This window comes from Crotalus tigris, unplaced genomic scaffold (assembly GCF_016545835.1).
Source record: "Crotalus tigris isolate CLP2741 ecotype Arizona unplaced genomic scaffold, ASM1654583v1 scf7180000017624.2573661763:2888555, whole genome shotgun sequence".
NCBI lineage: Eukaryota > Metazoa > Chordata > Lepidosauria > Squamata > Viperidae > Crotalus > Crotalus tigris.
Window position 1 is genome coordinate 1,266,833 of NW_024096519.1, and position 16,926 is coordinate 1,283,758.

A 16,926-nucleotide genomic window follows, 5' to 3' on the forward strand; every position below is an offset into this window, starting at 1 on the left:
CTCTGAACATGACACTGGCTAAAGCTAGCAACCCAGAGAGAACTTTATTTTGCAGATTTAAAAGGATAGGCAGAATGGACTGGAAAAACCACAAAGGATTTTAAAAGTGACAATCACTTCCCTGAATTGCATCCAGAAACAAAATTATAATCTGTGCAGTTCTCAATGGATGGATGTTACATGATAAATCACCTGGTACCTATAACTACTTAAGTACTGCATTTTGGACTGGTTGCAGTTTTTGTTATTTTAAGATTAGTGCAGTAATCCAAATACCAGATACATAAAACAATTATTTTCTTACCTCAGCTTGGGAATTCAATGGCAATACTGATGTTTCATTTTCTGTATTTCTTGTAGGACCATTACATGGTGAACTAGGACCTGATCCTGGAGAACTGCTACCAACTGATGGTTCTAGAATGTTGGTAAAAGAAATAAATCTAAGTAGGATTGGTAATCAGAAAGTTTCAACTACAACAGAAAATAAGTTGCCCACACAATGTATTCTTTTATTCATGTTATAATTTGTCTTTACCTCATAATGTTTCCATTGCATAAAAACCCACAATTTATTACTTGAGCAATATTTTTCTCCTTCCAAGATGGGCAAGTTTCTCAGTGGTAGGCAAAATACTAAAAAAAAGTTTCTAATGAGTAAAGGAAAAGGAAGTACCTTTGGCTGCATTCTCTGCTGCCTCTGTAAGAGACCAGCATGATAGAGATACTGGACTCCCAAAGGTCAAGATAACATGTCATCAATTCATGAGGCCTGCTGCCATTCCTAGGCTGTTTGGATAAACCCCTGGAGGACTCAGTTGTGAACTGGCCTTTATATGAGCAACTAATAAAAAACAATACCTCATTTGCAGTTCAGTCAGTGAATTCTAAGGGAAAAACCGGAATTTTCAAAACCTTAATATAGTATCTTAATGATTTTATCATACTTTATTTTACTGCTGTTTTAAGATTACATAGTAAGGTAAAACAATATACCACTGTTGAAAAATAGATTAAAAAGCCTATTAAAACTTTTAATGTAGACAAAGAAAATATATTTTATGAACTGATCAAAAGAATCTATCTATCTATCTATCTATATACGCACACACCACACACACACACACACACACACACACACATATCAATGTAGAATGGTATGATTATATATACTATTCATCATGCAAACATAAAATGCCATTTTTTAAATAAAAAGTAAATAAACAGATGGCTCATAAGTATTGTCTTGATGCTAATAACCAAAAGACACACAATATCATTTGGTTTCTTTAAATTAGTTATTTACTAAGGCTATGACTGAAATTATTGAGAATTGCTTTAGATCTCGTGCAAGCACAAACATGGTACCTCTCTGCTATTCATTAAAAGAATCTGATCTTTTTCACAAACTATAAAATAAAGATGCTATTTTTAAAAATAAACCATTAATTAAAGTGATTTTAGTATCACAATCTTCTTCAAGCCTTGCATGGAATCTTGGAAAAGTTTGGCCGTTTTTAACATATAGCTGAAGGTACCATGGTTCATCTTTACATAAGATATAAAACATTTATTGTGAATAACTTTTCTAAATCATTTTTCAAAAGTGTACAATTCCTAGGATTTACTCTAATTTTAAAGGTATCTTCCAAATAATGATCCTTATTAAAAGAAACCAGTGGCAGAAATAATGTAATGTAATGTAATGTAATGTAATGTAGTGTAGTGTAGTGTAGTGTAGTGTAGTGTAATGTAATGTAATGTAATGTAATATAATATAATATAATATAATATAATATGAACTAATAGGACCATGAAATAGAGAAAGTAAAAGAAAATGAAGAAGCTAAATTGCTTCAGAACTTTAGAATTCAAATAGTCAGGCACCTGCCACATAACACTAAGACTTTACAACTGTCAATAAGAAAGACAAAAAAAGTCTGGATAGTGAATATGGCAATAGCTGGACAAAGCAGAATAGAAGAGAAAGAACTGGAGAAGATAACAAAATACAAAGATCTGCAAATAGAAATAGAATGACTGTGACAAAAGAAAGGTAGTACCAATACCTTTGAGTGAAATCCTGAGTCAACTGGAGCACCACATGAACACCACTGGATTGACAAAATCATCATCAGTCAATTGCAAAAGGCAGCTTTACTTGGAAAAACTTATATTCTGAGATAATATCTTTAATCACATCAAACGTCAACATTTGCCTATCCTAAGTCCTTGGGAAGAGCTTAACAGGTGAATAAAAATGCCAAATCCAGTCTGGATATTTGGCTGACTATGTAATAAACTATAATAATAATAATTAGACATGATATTTCTAGTTCATTACCTGTCATCTCAAATAATCTTTTCTTGAATGAGCAGACCACTGTTCCATCCTTCCTTCTGAGTAAAGGGCTTCTTCTTCTTTCTGTTACTTTTTGTTTTAACTTGGAGCGAACTTTCAAATTGGGTTCAGAGGCTGAGAATAAGATCACAAAATCTATCATTACTGATTACAAGCTTCCTTTTTGGACCTGTTGCCTTTCCAGGTTTGCATAATTAGCCTACAACCTTCAGCTTAATAACATGGCAATTGAACAAGCTTATCTAACTGATTAAATAATAGTAGGTTCACATATAAATGTCTGAACCACTATTTGAAACAATGATTTATGTTATCTTTTTACATAAATGGCTTAATGCAATGAATGATAATTCACTTAGTTTGTATTTACTCATCTTATTTCTGGTTTGTTATTGTTTTCTGCTGAAGCCTCAATAAATCTACAAATACCAATTTTAAAAGAATAAACCACCAGAAAAATGCAAACAAGTCATGATTAGCTTGTTCTTCTGCAAAAATGTTGGCTTCTTGGACTCCTAATCATCTCTTTAAATCATAAATAGTAGAGTTTGATTTATGAATTCTACACATTTATATAAAACAAATGTGGTTAACATGTGGTATTTTTAATATTATTACTTGCAATTCCCTTCATCTCTCACATTTGCCATTTAGATAGGGCTGAGGGAAAATGGAATTTAAAATCTGGAAAGTCAAACACTGATACAAAATATTGTTCAAAACTATTTATTTTACTTTACTCATTTCTCAAATGTCCTGTGAAATGCACTGATGTTGTTTTACTATTATAGTTAAGTGAAAAAGTATATTTAAAGAATAGATCTTGTTCATGGCAATTATCACAACTGAACAACAAAAAACAGGATAAACCTAATATATGTATGCTTTTGGCTATGCTTTGATTGGCTGGGGGAGTGTTCTGTTTGGGTGGGGGCTTTGTTGTGCTCAGGTTAGTCTGAGTTGCAGGAGGATTTAAGATGGTGGGCTGCCTTGCTATTTTTTGGCTATCTTAAACCCTCCTGCAACTCAGACTAACCTGAGCACAACAAAGCCCCCACCCAAACAGAACACTCCCCCATCCAATCAGAGCATAGCCAACCCTCCATCCAATCAGAGCACAGCCAACCCCCCATCCAATCAGAGCACAGCCAAACCCTTAACCAATCAGAACACACCTCCACCCAATCAGAACACAGCCAAGCTCCCACCCAATCAGTTCATACCCCCACTGGCAGTTAAAAGGAAGAAACAGCTAAGACCACACATTGCTCCTCGAAGCACGAAGCTGAAAACACCAGCTTGAAGATGACGAATGGGACTTCGTTGAAACGTCGCCAAGATACTTCCAATTTTACACGGGAGAAAACCTGAATAACCAAAGACCTAGATACAAACACCCGCGAAAACCTTCAGAGATGGGACCTACAACATGTCTTCTCTCCCTGTTTACTGGATTGGCAGATTTAGTGATGGCAGTCTGAGAACATTCAGGTCCTAAACAATGGAGAGCTTTAAAAATAATAACCACACTCTGAATTCACTCCAATATTAATTGGCAAACGTTGCAGTTCTAGGAGTAGATTGGATAAATTTAGAGCCATGTATACATACAGATGGCTACAATCTGTAAAAGGGTAAACCTCCTTCAATGGACTTCAAGGAAGTTGCAAACCTCCAATGTTAAAGTAAGAAAAACAAGAGTGGCACTCATATGTGGAACATCATTCCCAGATTAGGTTAGCTCTGACCCTGCTGACCTTTCACAAGGTGCTAAGAACCTGAGATTTGTGCCTAGGCCTGGTGCTCCAAAAGTGGTAAGTCCATTTCCTGACTTGATAGTTGATAGCTATTTTATGAAGTTCAGCTTTCATGTGTTTTCAGTTTGTATTATGTGTTTTATTTGTTTTTATCTATTTTTATCTATTTTATGATTATGTGCAATGCATCCTAATTCAGGAAAAGACAAAAATGCTGCACAAGCTATAATTATGTGAAGGCTGTCCTTCCACCTATTATTCAAGAAGAAGTTTGAGTCCAGGAGAAACTCAAGATTGTGAATCAGCTCCATAGAGTAGACAACTCTAACATGTAGAGAACCATGACCTTGAAGGAAATAAGAACACTGGGCGAAACCTGGCTTAAAAACAGTAACTGTGAAAGGGACTTGAGTCCTAGTGGATGATCACTTGATTATGAGCCAGCAGTGTGCAGCAGCAACCAAAAAAGTTAATACAATCCTGGGTTGTATAAGCAGAGGCATAGAATCAAAGTATTAGTACCGCTTTATAGAACCCTAGTAAGACCACACCTGGAATACTGCAGTCAGTTTTGGTCACCATATCACAAAAAAGATGTTGAGAGTTGGAAAAAAATCAGAGAAGAGTAACAAAGATGATCAAAGGTCTGGAGACTAAAATATACGAAGAATGGCTATGGGACTTGGGTTTCGCTAGTCTAAAGAAAAGAAGAAATAGGGAAGACATGATAGCTGTGTTCCAGTATCTGAGGGGCTGCCACAAGGCAGAAGGGGCCAGGTTGTTCACCAAAACACCAGAGGGAAGGACGAGAAACAATGATTGGAAACTGATCAAAGAGAGAAGCAACCTGGAATTAGGAAGAAACTTTCTGACAGTAAGGACAATCAACCAATGGAACAGCTTACCTCCAGAAATCGTGGGTGCTCCATCACTGGAGATTTTTTAAGAAGAGACTAGACATTCAACTGTCTGAGACGGTATAGTTCTCCTGCTTGAGCAGGGGGCTGGACTAGAAGACCTCCAAGGTCCTTCCAGCTCTATTCTATTCTATTCAAGCTAAAAGATTCATTAAGTTCTGAGAAACAAGAATTATTCAATGTAATATAAGAGGTGGAGGTGAAACGCAATCAGAGTTACAAAATTCAGTTACTATATTATCTCAATAAAGTATAGTTCTAGGCTTATAAAAACTTGATATCCTGATCTGCTTTATTCCAATGGGCTGACATCAATCTTGCAAGACTTATTGTGCTTTACCTCCTCTCCCTTTTACCTTATTTATTCCATTATTCAATTTCTATAGCTATCCATCTCAGACTAATGACTCTAGGTGACTTACAATTCTAAAATCATAAAACAATTAAAAATAATAAATTATCATAAAAATAAATACATGTAACAGCTGAGTTATAAGCAATTAATAGGAAAGCCAAGAAGTGGAGCCTCTAACACATTCTAGGCCTATATACATATACAATTTTTTAAAGTCTTATGAAAGGCTAAAGTGCTGGGATCATTATAATCTCCAATGGAAGAATATTCCACAAAGTAGGATCTATGGCAGAGAAGGACCATCTTTTAGTTCCCACCAGTCAACTCTCTGGATGATCTGCTGCATGTCCAATCTTCTGGATTGAATTGGGTGGATAAAGATGGTTCCTCAGGTAACATAATCTCAAACCATGCAGGGCTTTAAAGATGATAACCAGCACCTTGAATTGCACCCAGAAACACAGCCTTTGCAGCTCACTTAGTAATGGTGTTACATTTGCTATATATTCAGTATTATTTACTACCCACACATTCTGCACCATTTATATCTAAATGAATCAGGAGGATCCTACCTGAATATCTTCCAAACACTACCTTTCCTCAAGATGATCTCCTTGATTCTCCACATAACCTACAGATGGAACATATTCAGACTTATAAGTCCTTTGGATTCACAACTATTCCAGCCTATTAGTGTTCAGTGTAGGTGTGGACCTCGATATCTTCAGCATACTGATGTTACCTCAATCTGTATCAATTAATGGCCTAATCCAGCAGCTTCATGTAAATGTTGAATAGCAACCTTAATAATGGAAAATCTGAGCATGTGACCTCTTCCCAGACACTTCTTGTTTCTCCAGATACATACTGTTTGCTGTTGGCTACTCAGGAAGAATAACTACTGTAAAACGATGTCCCACATTTCCAACCCTGAAAGAGGTCCAGATACCATGGCCAAAAGTTCAACAAAAACCAGGACAGTCACACTTCTCCATTTCAGCTTTGCCAGAGATAATGCTGCAGAGCAACCATAGCTATAGAATCTCAACTAATATGGCAATAGATAATCCATCCTCTCCAGAAATCTCTATAGTTGCAAGACCACCACCTTTCCTAAAAAATATAGTTTGACTCCAGAACATAAAAATCTAAAATATGTGGGTTTCTTAAGGAAAATTGGGACTGTCTTGGAAGATGACTTGGAAAATTCCAAGTCATCTTCAGTACAGAATACAGTAACCAACTGTTAATGGGTTAGAGCCATTTAGTTGGTTTACCTCACTCTTGTTGGCACTGTGTTGGGTACTTTTTCCAGGTCAAATTTGAATGTTATTTTTCACATATAAAACAGCACACTGAGTTCACATTTCCTCCAGTACCATCTGGTCTGAATAGAATTTTCCCATTTAGTGTGGCCTACTCAGGAGTTGCTCCACATTCCCATCTTCAGGAAACTAGAAATATGGAAGAAAGAAGCAAGCATTTTCCAACCCTGTTCTAGTCCTGTGGAAAGTCTGGCATCTAATGTTTGGAGAGATCTCATTCTCCTACCATTTAGAAAGGCAACAAAGACTAAATTCTTTCATCATTCCTGGGGAGGCAATGTGGCGGCAATTGAATTTGCTTATTATCTGTGGTTTAAGATCTTTTGATAATAATAAATATTTTTGTTTCAATTGCAATAATAAAAAATAATAAAATAAGTAAATTGTTTTGAGTCTAATCACCTGGCAAGATAAGCAAACAAATAAATATAATGACCTTGACATTGTGATGCATTTGTTTGTACTCATTATATACTTAATGTATTTTTTACATGGGATTGCTTTTTTGTCCAGACGAAAAACTCCAGTTGGTATGAAAGTAAGCAGTCAGATTTGTCTTAAGAACAAGATAAAGAAGCTATATTATATTCCTGCTTAAAGTAGTGTGTTGATAACCAATTGATTTTTAGGCAAAAAACAAAATCCTGGTCATTATTACTCTGCAGAGATCCAGATTATTTCACCGAATGCCTCTTGCTGCATGAATTTCAATACTTAACAGCATTTAAATATCCATGAACTTGTTTCATAATAATTCAGCACTGAGCTTTCTAGACTTTAAAATTCAATCCCTGGGTATTTTAGAGTTTCAATGTATCAACTTACATTTAACCTTTGTTTTTATCATTTATTTTAATCATTAATATTACCTGTTATTTAATTGACATTTTAGCAGTTTATTAATTTAATTTTAAGAGATAATCCTGCTCTTACAAAATTGCTCTGAATTGCCATGACTTCATCAATACATCAAATTGTGATCTGCCATGTAGGAACATTAAGCTTGAAAAAAAAAAGAGAATGCATGAGTATTATTTTGTTGATGGATATTTCCTTTCACTTTGAAGAGTATGCTTCTAAGGCAGCGGTTCTCAACCTATGGGTCACGACCCCATTTGGGGTCGAACGACCATTTTACAGGGGTCGCCAAACAACGCGATCCGCCATTTTTCCCCCTTAGGGGGAATATCTATAAATATTAAGACAAAAGTGACAATGTTAATCTGTTTTTGTCTCCCTACAGAATTTAATTAAGATAAAATTACTTTATGATTTGGATTTTGTAATCTGAATTATTAAATAAGTTTGACTTAATTAGCTTCATGCATAGAATAAATTTCCATCTGGTAGAATAATTTTACAGACTTAATTGTATACCACCATAAGTCAATAGGACACTGAGGAAAACTATTGAAAAGCTATTTCCTTTCCTTTGGAAGAGAATTATGTACAATTTCATCATGATTTGCATTGCTAACACTGAAAGCCAACTGGGAGGAATCATTCTCATTTATATTACTTTCCCATGAGAAAATCAAGAAAGACTATAAAACTAGTGCCATTATTCAAAAGGAGCTCCAACATACCTACTTGGCTTCAGCCAAGTCAAGTCACTTCTCAGAATGAATCCTTAATAATAATTGTGAGTTTGAGCACATATTTAATATAAACCTTTCCATAGCTTGGAAAAGATCCTTTATCAATAACCAACACGGTCTGTTTTAGAAGTCTTGATAAATAGCCATGACGATGAGGGAGAGCTTTGTACTCTCATCTAAGATGAGAGTTTGTACTATATAGACCAGAAATGCTATTCCATGTATATTTTCTTTCAGTAACAAATAGGATCTGCTTTATTCTTATGGGGCTCTATAGGATTTTATTCTTATCCATTTTTGTTACTATCCTATTACTTTATCAGACTGTCAGACTCTGTGGCTCCTAAAAAGGGAAGAAAATGTTTAAATATGCCAGCAACTTCACAACTGTGTGGGGCCAAATATTTTCAGGGTATTTTTTATAAGGTGAGTGATATGATAAATAAAGGAAGGGTCTGCTTGATATGAAACAACAACTAAATATTGCACAAGCATTCAACTAAATAAAGGCAGTTGCAATTGTAGAAGGACTTTGCCTTCATTCCTGCAGAAAGATTCTATAGAAATCTATACATTTGATTTTCAACTCTGAAATACTTCACAAAGTGCTTGAACAAAAAAAAAAACCCTTTAATATCACTATATCACTTTCAATATATCTATCATTTTAACATCAGTTTCAGATTGCAGTTTGTCCTTCATCATGTTGTCTATCTGAATCACTCCAGATATGCATAGGCAACTCATAAAACTGTCTGACAGCATGGCTAGAGAGTACCAAATTGGAGACAGTTGTCCTAATTTATTTTCATTACTGACTTATAAAATAAAAAAAATTCTTACAAAAAGTTATAATCAATTAAGTTGTCAATAAACACTGGTCTACAAATTTTGGGAAATTATTTACCTTCGAGATAAAATGTATTAATTCTTACATATTTTGATTAGATGAATTAGAAAACAGGTGATAAAGGTGCTGGTTGGCTAAAGTTTTCAAGATATTTTACAATAAAAATTTGTACACAGGTGAGTATATTTGCCTATAAAGGAGGGAGGTGTCTAATTATCATGATGCCTCATAACTTCTTGACAAAGTATGGTAGAACAATGAAAATGGTACCACATGGAAGTGTATAAATTTATCTTCACTTTGAGATTAAAGATTATTACCTAACTGTAATTTATTATTCTTTTATTGCAAAGTTCATTTGCCTTGGTCAGATTTACGCATCATAGTTACATTTGGTGGCTTATGAAAGTGTTATTGCCTAACATTTCCTAACATTGATATTTTCCCTCAGAAGCCAAGATGCCACAAAACTGTGTAAACAATGCAGATAACTTCTGCTACATTTGTGATGAGGTTGCATTTGCACCTCAAAAGTGCAGCTGGCAGTGGTAAAAAAAGGCATACCACCTATATTTATTTTATTTTATTTATTTTATTTTTAAAATTTATAAGCCGCCCCACTCCCGAAGGACTCTGGGCGGCTAACAATAAAAAACACATGAAACATAACAAACAACAATACAAAAACAATCATCCAGGGGTAAGGTTTTATAAACCCCAGGCCTGCCGGAAAAGCCAGGTCTTAAGTAGCTTACGGAAGACCAACAGGGTGGGAGCGGTCCTAATCTCCAGAGCGAGCTGATTCCAAAGCGTGGGCGCCATCACAGAGAAGGCCCTCCTCTGCGGCCCCGCCAAATGGCACTGCTTGGTCGACGGGGCCCGAAGGAGGCCCAGCCTGTGGGATCTATCTGGACGTAGGGAACTATGAGGTAGTAGGCGGTCTCGCAAATAGCCTGGCCCTCAGCCATATAGGGCTTTAAAGGTAATGACCAACACCTTGAATTGGACCCGGAGACCAATAGGCAACCAGTGCAGCTCACGGAGGATAGGTGTAACGTGGGTGTATCAAGGAGCACCCACTATCACTCGCGCGGCTGCATTCTGGACCAACTGTAGTCTCCGAATACTTTTCAAGGGTAGCCCCATGTAGAGCGCGTTGCAGTAGTCCAAACGTGAGGTGACAAGGGCGTGAGTGACTGTAAGGAGAGCCTCCCGGTCCAGGTAGGGTCGCAACTGGTGCAACAGGCGAACTTGTGCAAAGGTCCTCCCAGCCACAGCCGTCAATTGATGTTCCAAATTCAGCTGTGGATCAAGGAGGACACCCAAGTTGCGAACCCGCTCTGAAGGGGGTATATTTTCCCCCGCAAGAGTCAACACTGGACAGTCGACATGATCCTTGGGAGGCAACATCCAAAGCCACTCGGTCTTGTCAGGATTGAGCCTGAGTCTGTTAACCCCCATCCAGACCCTCACGGCTTCGAGGCAACGGCCCATCACATCGGCCGCTTCACTGAGAGAGCTCGGGGAGGAGATATATAACTGGGTATCATCAGCATACTGATGAAACCTCACCCCGTGCTGTCTGATGATCTCACCCAGCGGCTTCATATAAATGTTAAATAGGAGGGGAGAAAAGACCGGCTCCTGTGGCACGCCGCATTCAAGGGGCCTCGGGGTTGACCTCTGCCCTCCCACCAATACTGATTGTGACCTGCCAGAGAGGTAGGAGGAGAACCACCATAAAACGGTGCCTCCCACTCCCACCCCTTCGAGTCATCACAAAAGGATACCATGATCGATGGTATCGAAGGCCGCTGAGAGGTCAAGTAGCACCAAGACAGAGGAATAACATCTGTCTCGGGCCCGCCAGAGATCATCCATCAGCGTGACCAAAGCGGTTTCTGTGCTGAAGCCGGGCCTGAAGCCAGATTGAAAAGGGTCTAGATAATCCGCTTCATCCAGAGACCATCGGAGCTGGAGCGCCACCACTCTCTCTACAACCTTCCCCACAAAGGGGAGATTGGAGACTGGACGGAAGTTATTTAAATCAGCCGGGTCCAGGATAGGCTTCTTGAGCAGGGGCCTCACAACCGCCTCCTTCAGGGATTGTGGAAAAGACCCCTCCCTCAACGAAGCGTTGATCAACACCTGGAGCCAGCTTCGTGTCACCTCCTTGGCAGCCGAGACCAACCAGGAAGGACACAGGTCCAATAAACAAGTGGAGGCGCTCATTGCTCCCACCGCTCTGTCAACATCCTCAGCAGTCACAGACTCAAATTCATCCCATAAAACTGAGCTAAGACCTGCCCCAGTCATCTCGAAAGGCCCTGCCCAATCGGAGTCTAGGTCTGTCCGAATCCGAGTGATTTCATGAGATGATGGTGGTCAATCTCTAGCAACAGCAGCTTGTGTGAGATGATAATGGTCAGTTTCTAGCAATAGCAGCTTGTGTGAGATGGTAGTTAATCTTTGGGAACAGCAGTTCACATTAGATGATGGTGGTCAGTCTCTGACCACCACAGCAGCTTGCATGAGGTGATGGTGGTCAGCTTTCATGAGATGATGGTGGTCAATCTCTAGCAACAGCAGCTTGCATGAGATGATGGTGGTCAGTCTCTGGCATACAGGGGACTAAAGTTTGGTTTCCCTGACATCAACAGCCCCGGATCAGGTGCATTCTTATCTTTATGATCATCTAAATCTAGAGAGTAGGATTCTGGTGAATCTAGAATTGGCAAGTCCTCACCAAGGGGTCCAGGATGCAGTGGGGATGGAATGTTTGGATATTCCATGGTCCACTATTTCTTTCTTGAGATCCCTTTTGCAATTGACAGAACCATGTGAAAAGAACAATCACTACTATGATTGGTGGGTTCCCTGCACACCATTGGAATTGCAAAAGGCATGGACTTTTTCTTCTTGTTTAGCCAATGACGCAGATAAGTTACACATTTAATGCAACAAATAATGAGGGGCCAAACTCTAGTCCTGATCCACTATTTTGCATCCAAGAGTAAGGCAGAGCTACTGGGCTCCAGATTACAAGAGTGGAACCTTGTAATCTGATGTTAAAGCTTGTCAGTTTTTCATGCAAAAAGCATGAAAATGTTACATGAAAAACCAATAAATGAATGGAAAGTTATGTTATTGGTATTAATAAAAAGATAAATTTATAATGATTTGGTGTGGCACCATTCTCATTGCTGTATCACATTTTGCAGAAAAGTTACGGATTATAATCACACATCCCCCTCATAATTTTGAATTATTTTGATGCAATTTTGACCTGAAACTATATGTTAGAAACTGGAGCCAATTAATATTCAGAACTTAATTTTCTTTTTATTAGTGACCTAATTCTGGTAAAATTAAGCTACTTTCATTTCTGAGACTTTCTCCATGCAGACTAGTGTAATCAGTAATCAATTTATAAAAGTTCAATAAGTGAACTTTTATAAATGATAAAGCAGCAGAACTCACATACTATTTTACAGCTGAAAGCTGGCTTTGATGCAATATTGAAATTTTGAAAAAAGGATTTTTGAAAAATCTGATGTCATATTGGGATAATTTGAATTTCATCAACTTGTTTTGTCCAGTGATTCATCCCTTCTCCTCAACATCACGGGTGTCAAACTTGATTGCATCATGTGACGTATCATGATGTATCATAATGTTTTTTGCCTGTGTGGAGCTGGGATGGGCGTGGCCTGCACATAATGCATCCAGCTCACAGGCCGCCAGTTTGACAGCCCTGCTCTACACCTTAATATATTCTGCAATCTCACTACTGTCTGCTCTCATTACCTTCAAATATGGATTTACCTGGTACCTATTGATTTTTCTTGTATTCATAGAATCTATTTGTTACAACTAAGCTTCAGTTTATTTAGAAATAGTCTGGAGATTACTTATTTCCCCAAGCTGATTCCCTATCTTTCAATTCAGTTCTATAGTAGAACTTTTTTTTCTATCTGTACAAACAATTCAAATGCAGGCAACATTTGCAAACCATCAATTCTTCCTTCTTGGTTTCAATTGGCAATTGTACAAAACAAGGAAGAGAATCAATAACCAAACTTTTTAAATAATAGACATTTCAACTCATATATTCTGTTTTGAATTCGTAAACATGTAATTTGAGATACATAGTTAGAGATAAGAACAGAGATTCCTTGTTTTCTCAGACAAAACAAAGCCCAATGCTGATGAAGCAACCTCTTCAATATTAGTTGAAAAGCCTACACTGATTGGTTAAATCCAAAACAAGTTGACACTCACCATTCATAACTCAAAGAAAAGGATAAAGAGGAAAAAATTCACTCTTGTGACAAAGGTCAAACATTTGCCAAAAAAGAACCTGCTTCTCTCTTTCTCCCTTACTCTGTGAATGTTTCATGGAATAGCTTTGTCAGGAATGGTCCCATGAGGATGCAGTAGGCTCCAGAATGTCCCCTTTGCCTAAGGGATGCCCTGTAGCCATCCTGATCAGTTTAGGGTCATTTCATTTGTGTCATCCCAGTTCCGGTTGTTTTTCCTCTAAAACTGTCAAGTACTTATTAGAAGCTGAATGTGAATATGTTGCTGAGGGCTGAAATACCTCTCCAATTAGGTATTAGTGCGTATTATTTAAACAAAATCTATGTAAAATGGCAACCAAATGATAAAACTGTGATGGAAAAAACATTATTTTCTTTAAAAAGTAGTTACTAGGCTAACATTCTGCACACAACTGCATTGATTACAGATTTTAAAAAAAGAAATGAAATGAGTTCATTCTTCTTTTCTCTTACCCCTGGGTTTTTAAAAGGAATCTATAGTTGTGTAGTCTCTCTGCAGCTAACGTGTGGTGTGCCCAAATATTTGGAATAATGTATAGAAAACATCTGTTTTTAATTATGCTGTAGCTCATATATAGACAATGAGAATTGAATTAAAAAATATTTTGAAACCCCCATGGAGCTGTAAGAGTATTAACAGCTGCAACACAGAACAATACTGTTAAAATATTTGAAAATGTTTAACTTTACCAATCAACACTGTTATACCTCTTAAATATTGATAATGCCTTTCAAAGGAGCTTTTTTAAAATGGGAAAGCAAATCATACACACACACACACACACACACACACACAAACACACACAAACACACACAAACACATACGCACACATACACACATATCTAAGGATCACTATATTGAAATAAGGGAAAAGATAATAAAAAATAGCTTTTAGGAAATCTTTTTAATTCTTTATATTTTTGTATATATACAATATTGTTAAAAACAGAGTTTGAAATAGAATTTCAAAACAGCTATTTAATTTGGATATTACACTTATTAACTGAACAGTTTATAAATCTACTAGAAAAATATTCTTTAGAAAATTGAAATATCCATGAACATGACATTTCTTTCAGAAATAATTTTTAAATCCTTTGGACCTTGCACTTATGAAAGAATGGCACTTCTCTGCTTTTCATTAAAGCAGCCACTTCCTTTTTCAGACTTACACATCAGCTTGAAAAAAGACCCCCATACTTTAGGAATTGCTTTAATGAGCTGACTTCTGAAAACCAAAACATACTTTTTTCAAGTTTATGCTGAAACATTGCTTTAATTAATAGCAGAGATGTGCTGTTCAAAGCATTTCTTTCATTATTTTGAAGCATATAGGGGCCTCATGCTTTCTATGGTTTAATCTATGCTTGAAACTATTAATTTAAAATTTAGTAGGTTTTTTTAACATAACACATTGAATTATTTAGACCCATCCAGCTACTCTATTGCAAAGCCCCTTTAAAGTCTTAAACACCAAGATGTTTCAACTGTAATTCAATCAATCATTGGCTATAGTATTTGCAAAAGAATAATGCAGAATGAGAGGTAGTAATGGACAAGAATTCTAGACCTCTTAGGCATGAAAGCCAATTGGATAACTTTGTGCCATTCATACTTTCTCAGTCCATCTGACTTCATAGGGTTATTGTTGTGGGAAAAATTAGGAGGCTTCTTTGTTGCCTTGACCTGACCAAAATATCTATTTAAAAAGTTGGATAAAATATCATCACCATCCTCCTCCTCCTCCATCAACACTATCCTCCTCCTCCTCCTCCTCATTCTCATCATCATAACATCGTCCACCCATGTAATCTTGGAAAACAAGATTCCCATTTATCATATATAATTATGTTTTAGCTAAACCCAAATCAAATATTACATATTAATATATTATGATTAGATGAAAATTCATTTGGTTATAGAATTAAATTGGCATTTAAAATCATTTTAATATGCTCACCAGTTTTGCGGAGTGGAAAGTCATCTTTGACATCTTTTGCCCCTGGCAATGTGTATTTATATGAAGGAGATGTCCCACAAAGGGGAGGAGAAGCTTGATCCAATGAGGTATGATGGGCAGCCCTATAGAAAAGTAGTTATTATTGATTAGTATTACTTATGAATTAGATTAGATTTTGCTGCATCATATCCTCAAAATGTCCAGAGATCTAACACTTGCATCTTTCAATAATTCAGGAGATATAGGTCTGGAGCTATGTCTTCTGGAAAAAGGGAGTTCCTGCTACTTGATTTTAATTTTATTGTTTTGACTTTTTAAAATCAAAGCTTGCATGAAAAGAGTAGATATCTAAAACCCTTTTAAATTTTAGCAGCAGGAGTAATACCCTCTAGAGGGAATGGCAGCCTTTTGCTTTGGGGTGTTTTGAGATTGGTTCTTGCCCCACATATTACTCCTTCTATGAACAGACAATTTATGATAATACTTGCTAAACTATTAGCCCCTGTACATTGACTACAATCATCATCATCATTATTAATATCATCATGAAAGTTTTCCTTAAAAACATACAAAATAATTTTCATTTAAACAAAAAATGCCACTGTATTGATAGAACATAATTATTCCATCTTAATTCAAGAGAATTAAAGGAAACTAATGGGACTGGTAGTTGACTTATATATCAAAAGTACTGTATTCATAGGACACATCTGAATTTAATTAAAAAAGAGAGGCTGGTTTATGTGGCATAGAAGGGAAAAGCAAGGGAGATGCAGTACCTCCTCCCTCTTTTATACTGAATAGTATATGATAAAATTCACTTTATTCCTGATGAAGAATAGTCTTTTTATTAGATACCAATAAGATGCAAAAGGATAAACATACGTGTGCCAGAGCTTGGGGCGCCGGCTAGTGGAATGATTCTTTCCATTAGAGAGCGAGTCTTTTGCTACTGATTTACTTAGCAGGAACTCTTGAAGTTTCTGCTTCACTTCAGGACTGGCAACTGCTCCTAAAACATATAGCATTTTTTTATAATTCCATTCATATGTGCCCAAGCATTCCACTGCAGCTTTCTAGTTTTGATTGTAATCCAAATAAGTATCTAAAAAAACTAATTATGAGTAATTAATATGAGCAATTACTATGGCAGAACAAAAGGAATAAAATAATGGCAAGAGGAACAAAGTAGATTAAAATTGTATAGCGCATCTTTTAGCTTCATTGAAACCAAGTAATACAATAAAGGAAAATAAAACCAGTGTGATATAATACTTAATGGAAATGGATTAAGACTAAGGAATCCCAAATTTAAATCTGGTTTCAACCATGGTACCTCAAGGGCTGATTTTAGATCAGACAGTCTTAGTCATCACTTACACAGTTGTTGTTGGGGAAAAACTGAGAGAAAAGAACTGTGTATTCCATCCTGAACCCCCCTGAAGAAGACAGTATATAAAT

The 16,926-nt window shown here is 36.7% G+C and overlaps 1 protein-coding gene across 12 annotated transcripts in view; it reads right to left on the reverse strand.

The window, feature by feature from the left end:
* Positions 1-16,926, reverse strand: part of HDAC9 (histone deacetylase 9) — a 347,135-nt gene that overhangs the window by 248,778 nt on the left and 81,431 nt on the right. For 10 of the 12 annotated variants that reach the window (XR_005555379.1, XM_039332546.1, XM_039332536.1 and 7 more), the window contains exons 4-7: positions 16,351-16,477; positions 15,466-15,587; positions 2,345-2,476; positions 305-417 (exon numbers count right to left, since the gene is read on the reverse strand). Coding sequence is in view for 11 of the 12 variants with exons in the window: in XM_039332546.1 (XP_039188480.1) it covers positions 305-417; positions 2,345-2,476; positions 15,466-15,587; positions 16,351-16,477 (494 nt within the window). In the remaining variant the exon portion in view is untranslated. The remainder of the gene's footprint in view (positions 1-304; positions 418-2,344; positions 2,477-15,465; positions 15,588-16,350; positions 16,478-16,926) is intronic. The other 2 variants (XM_039332526.1, XM_039332595.1) reach the window with 1 other exon arrangement.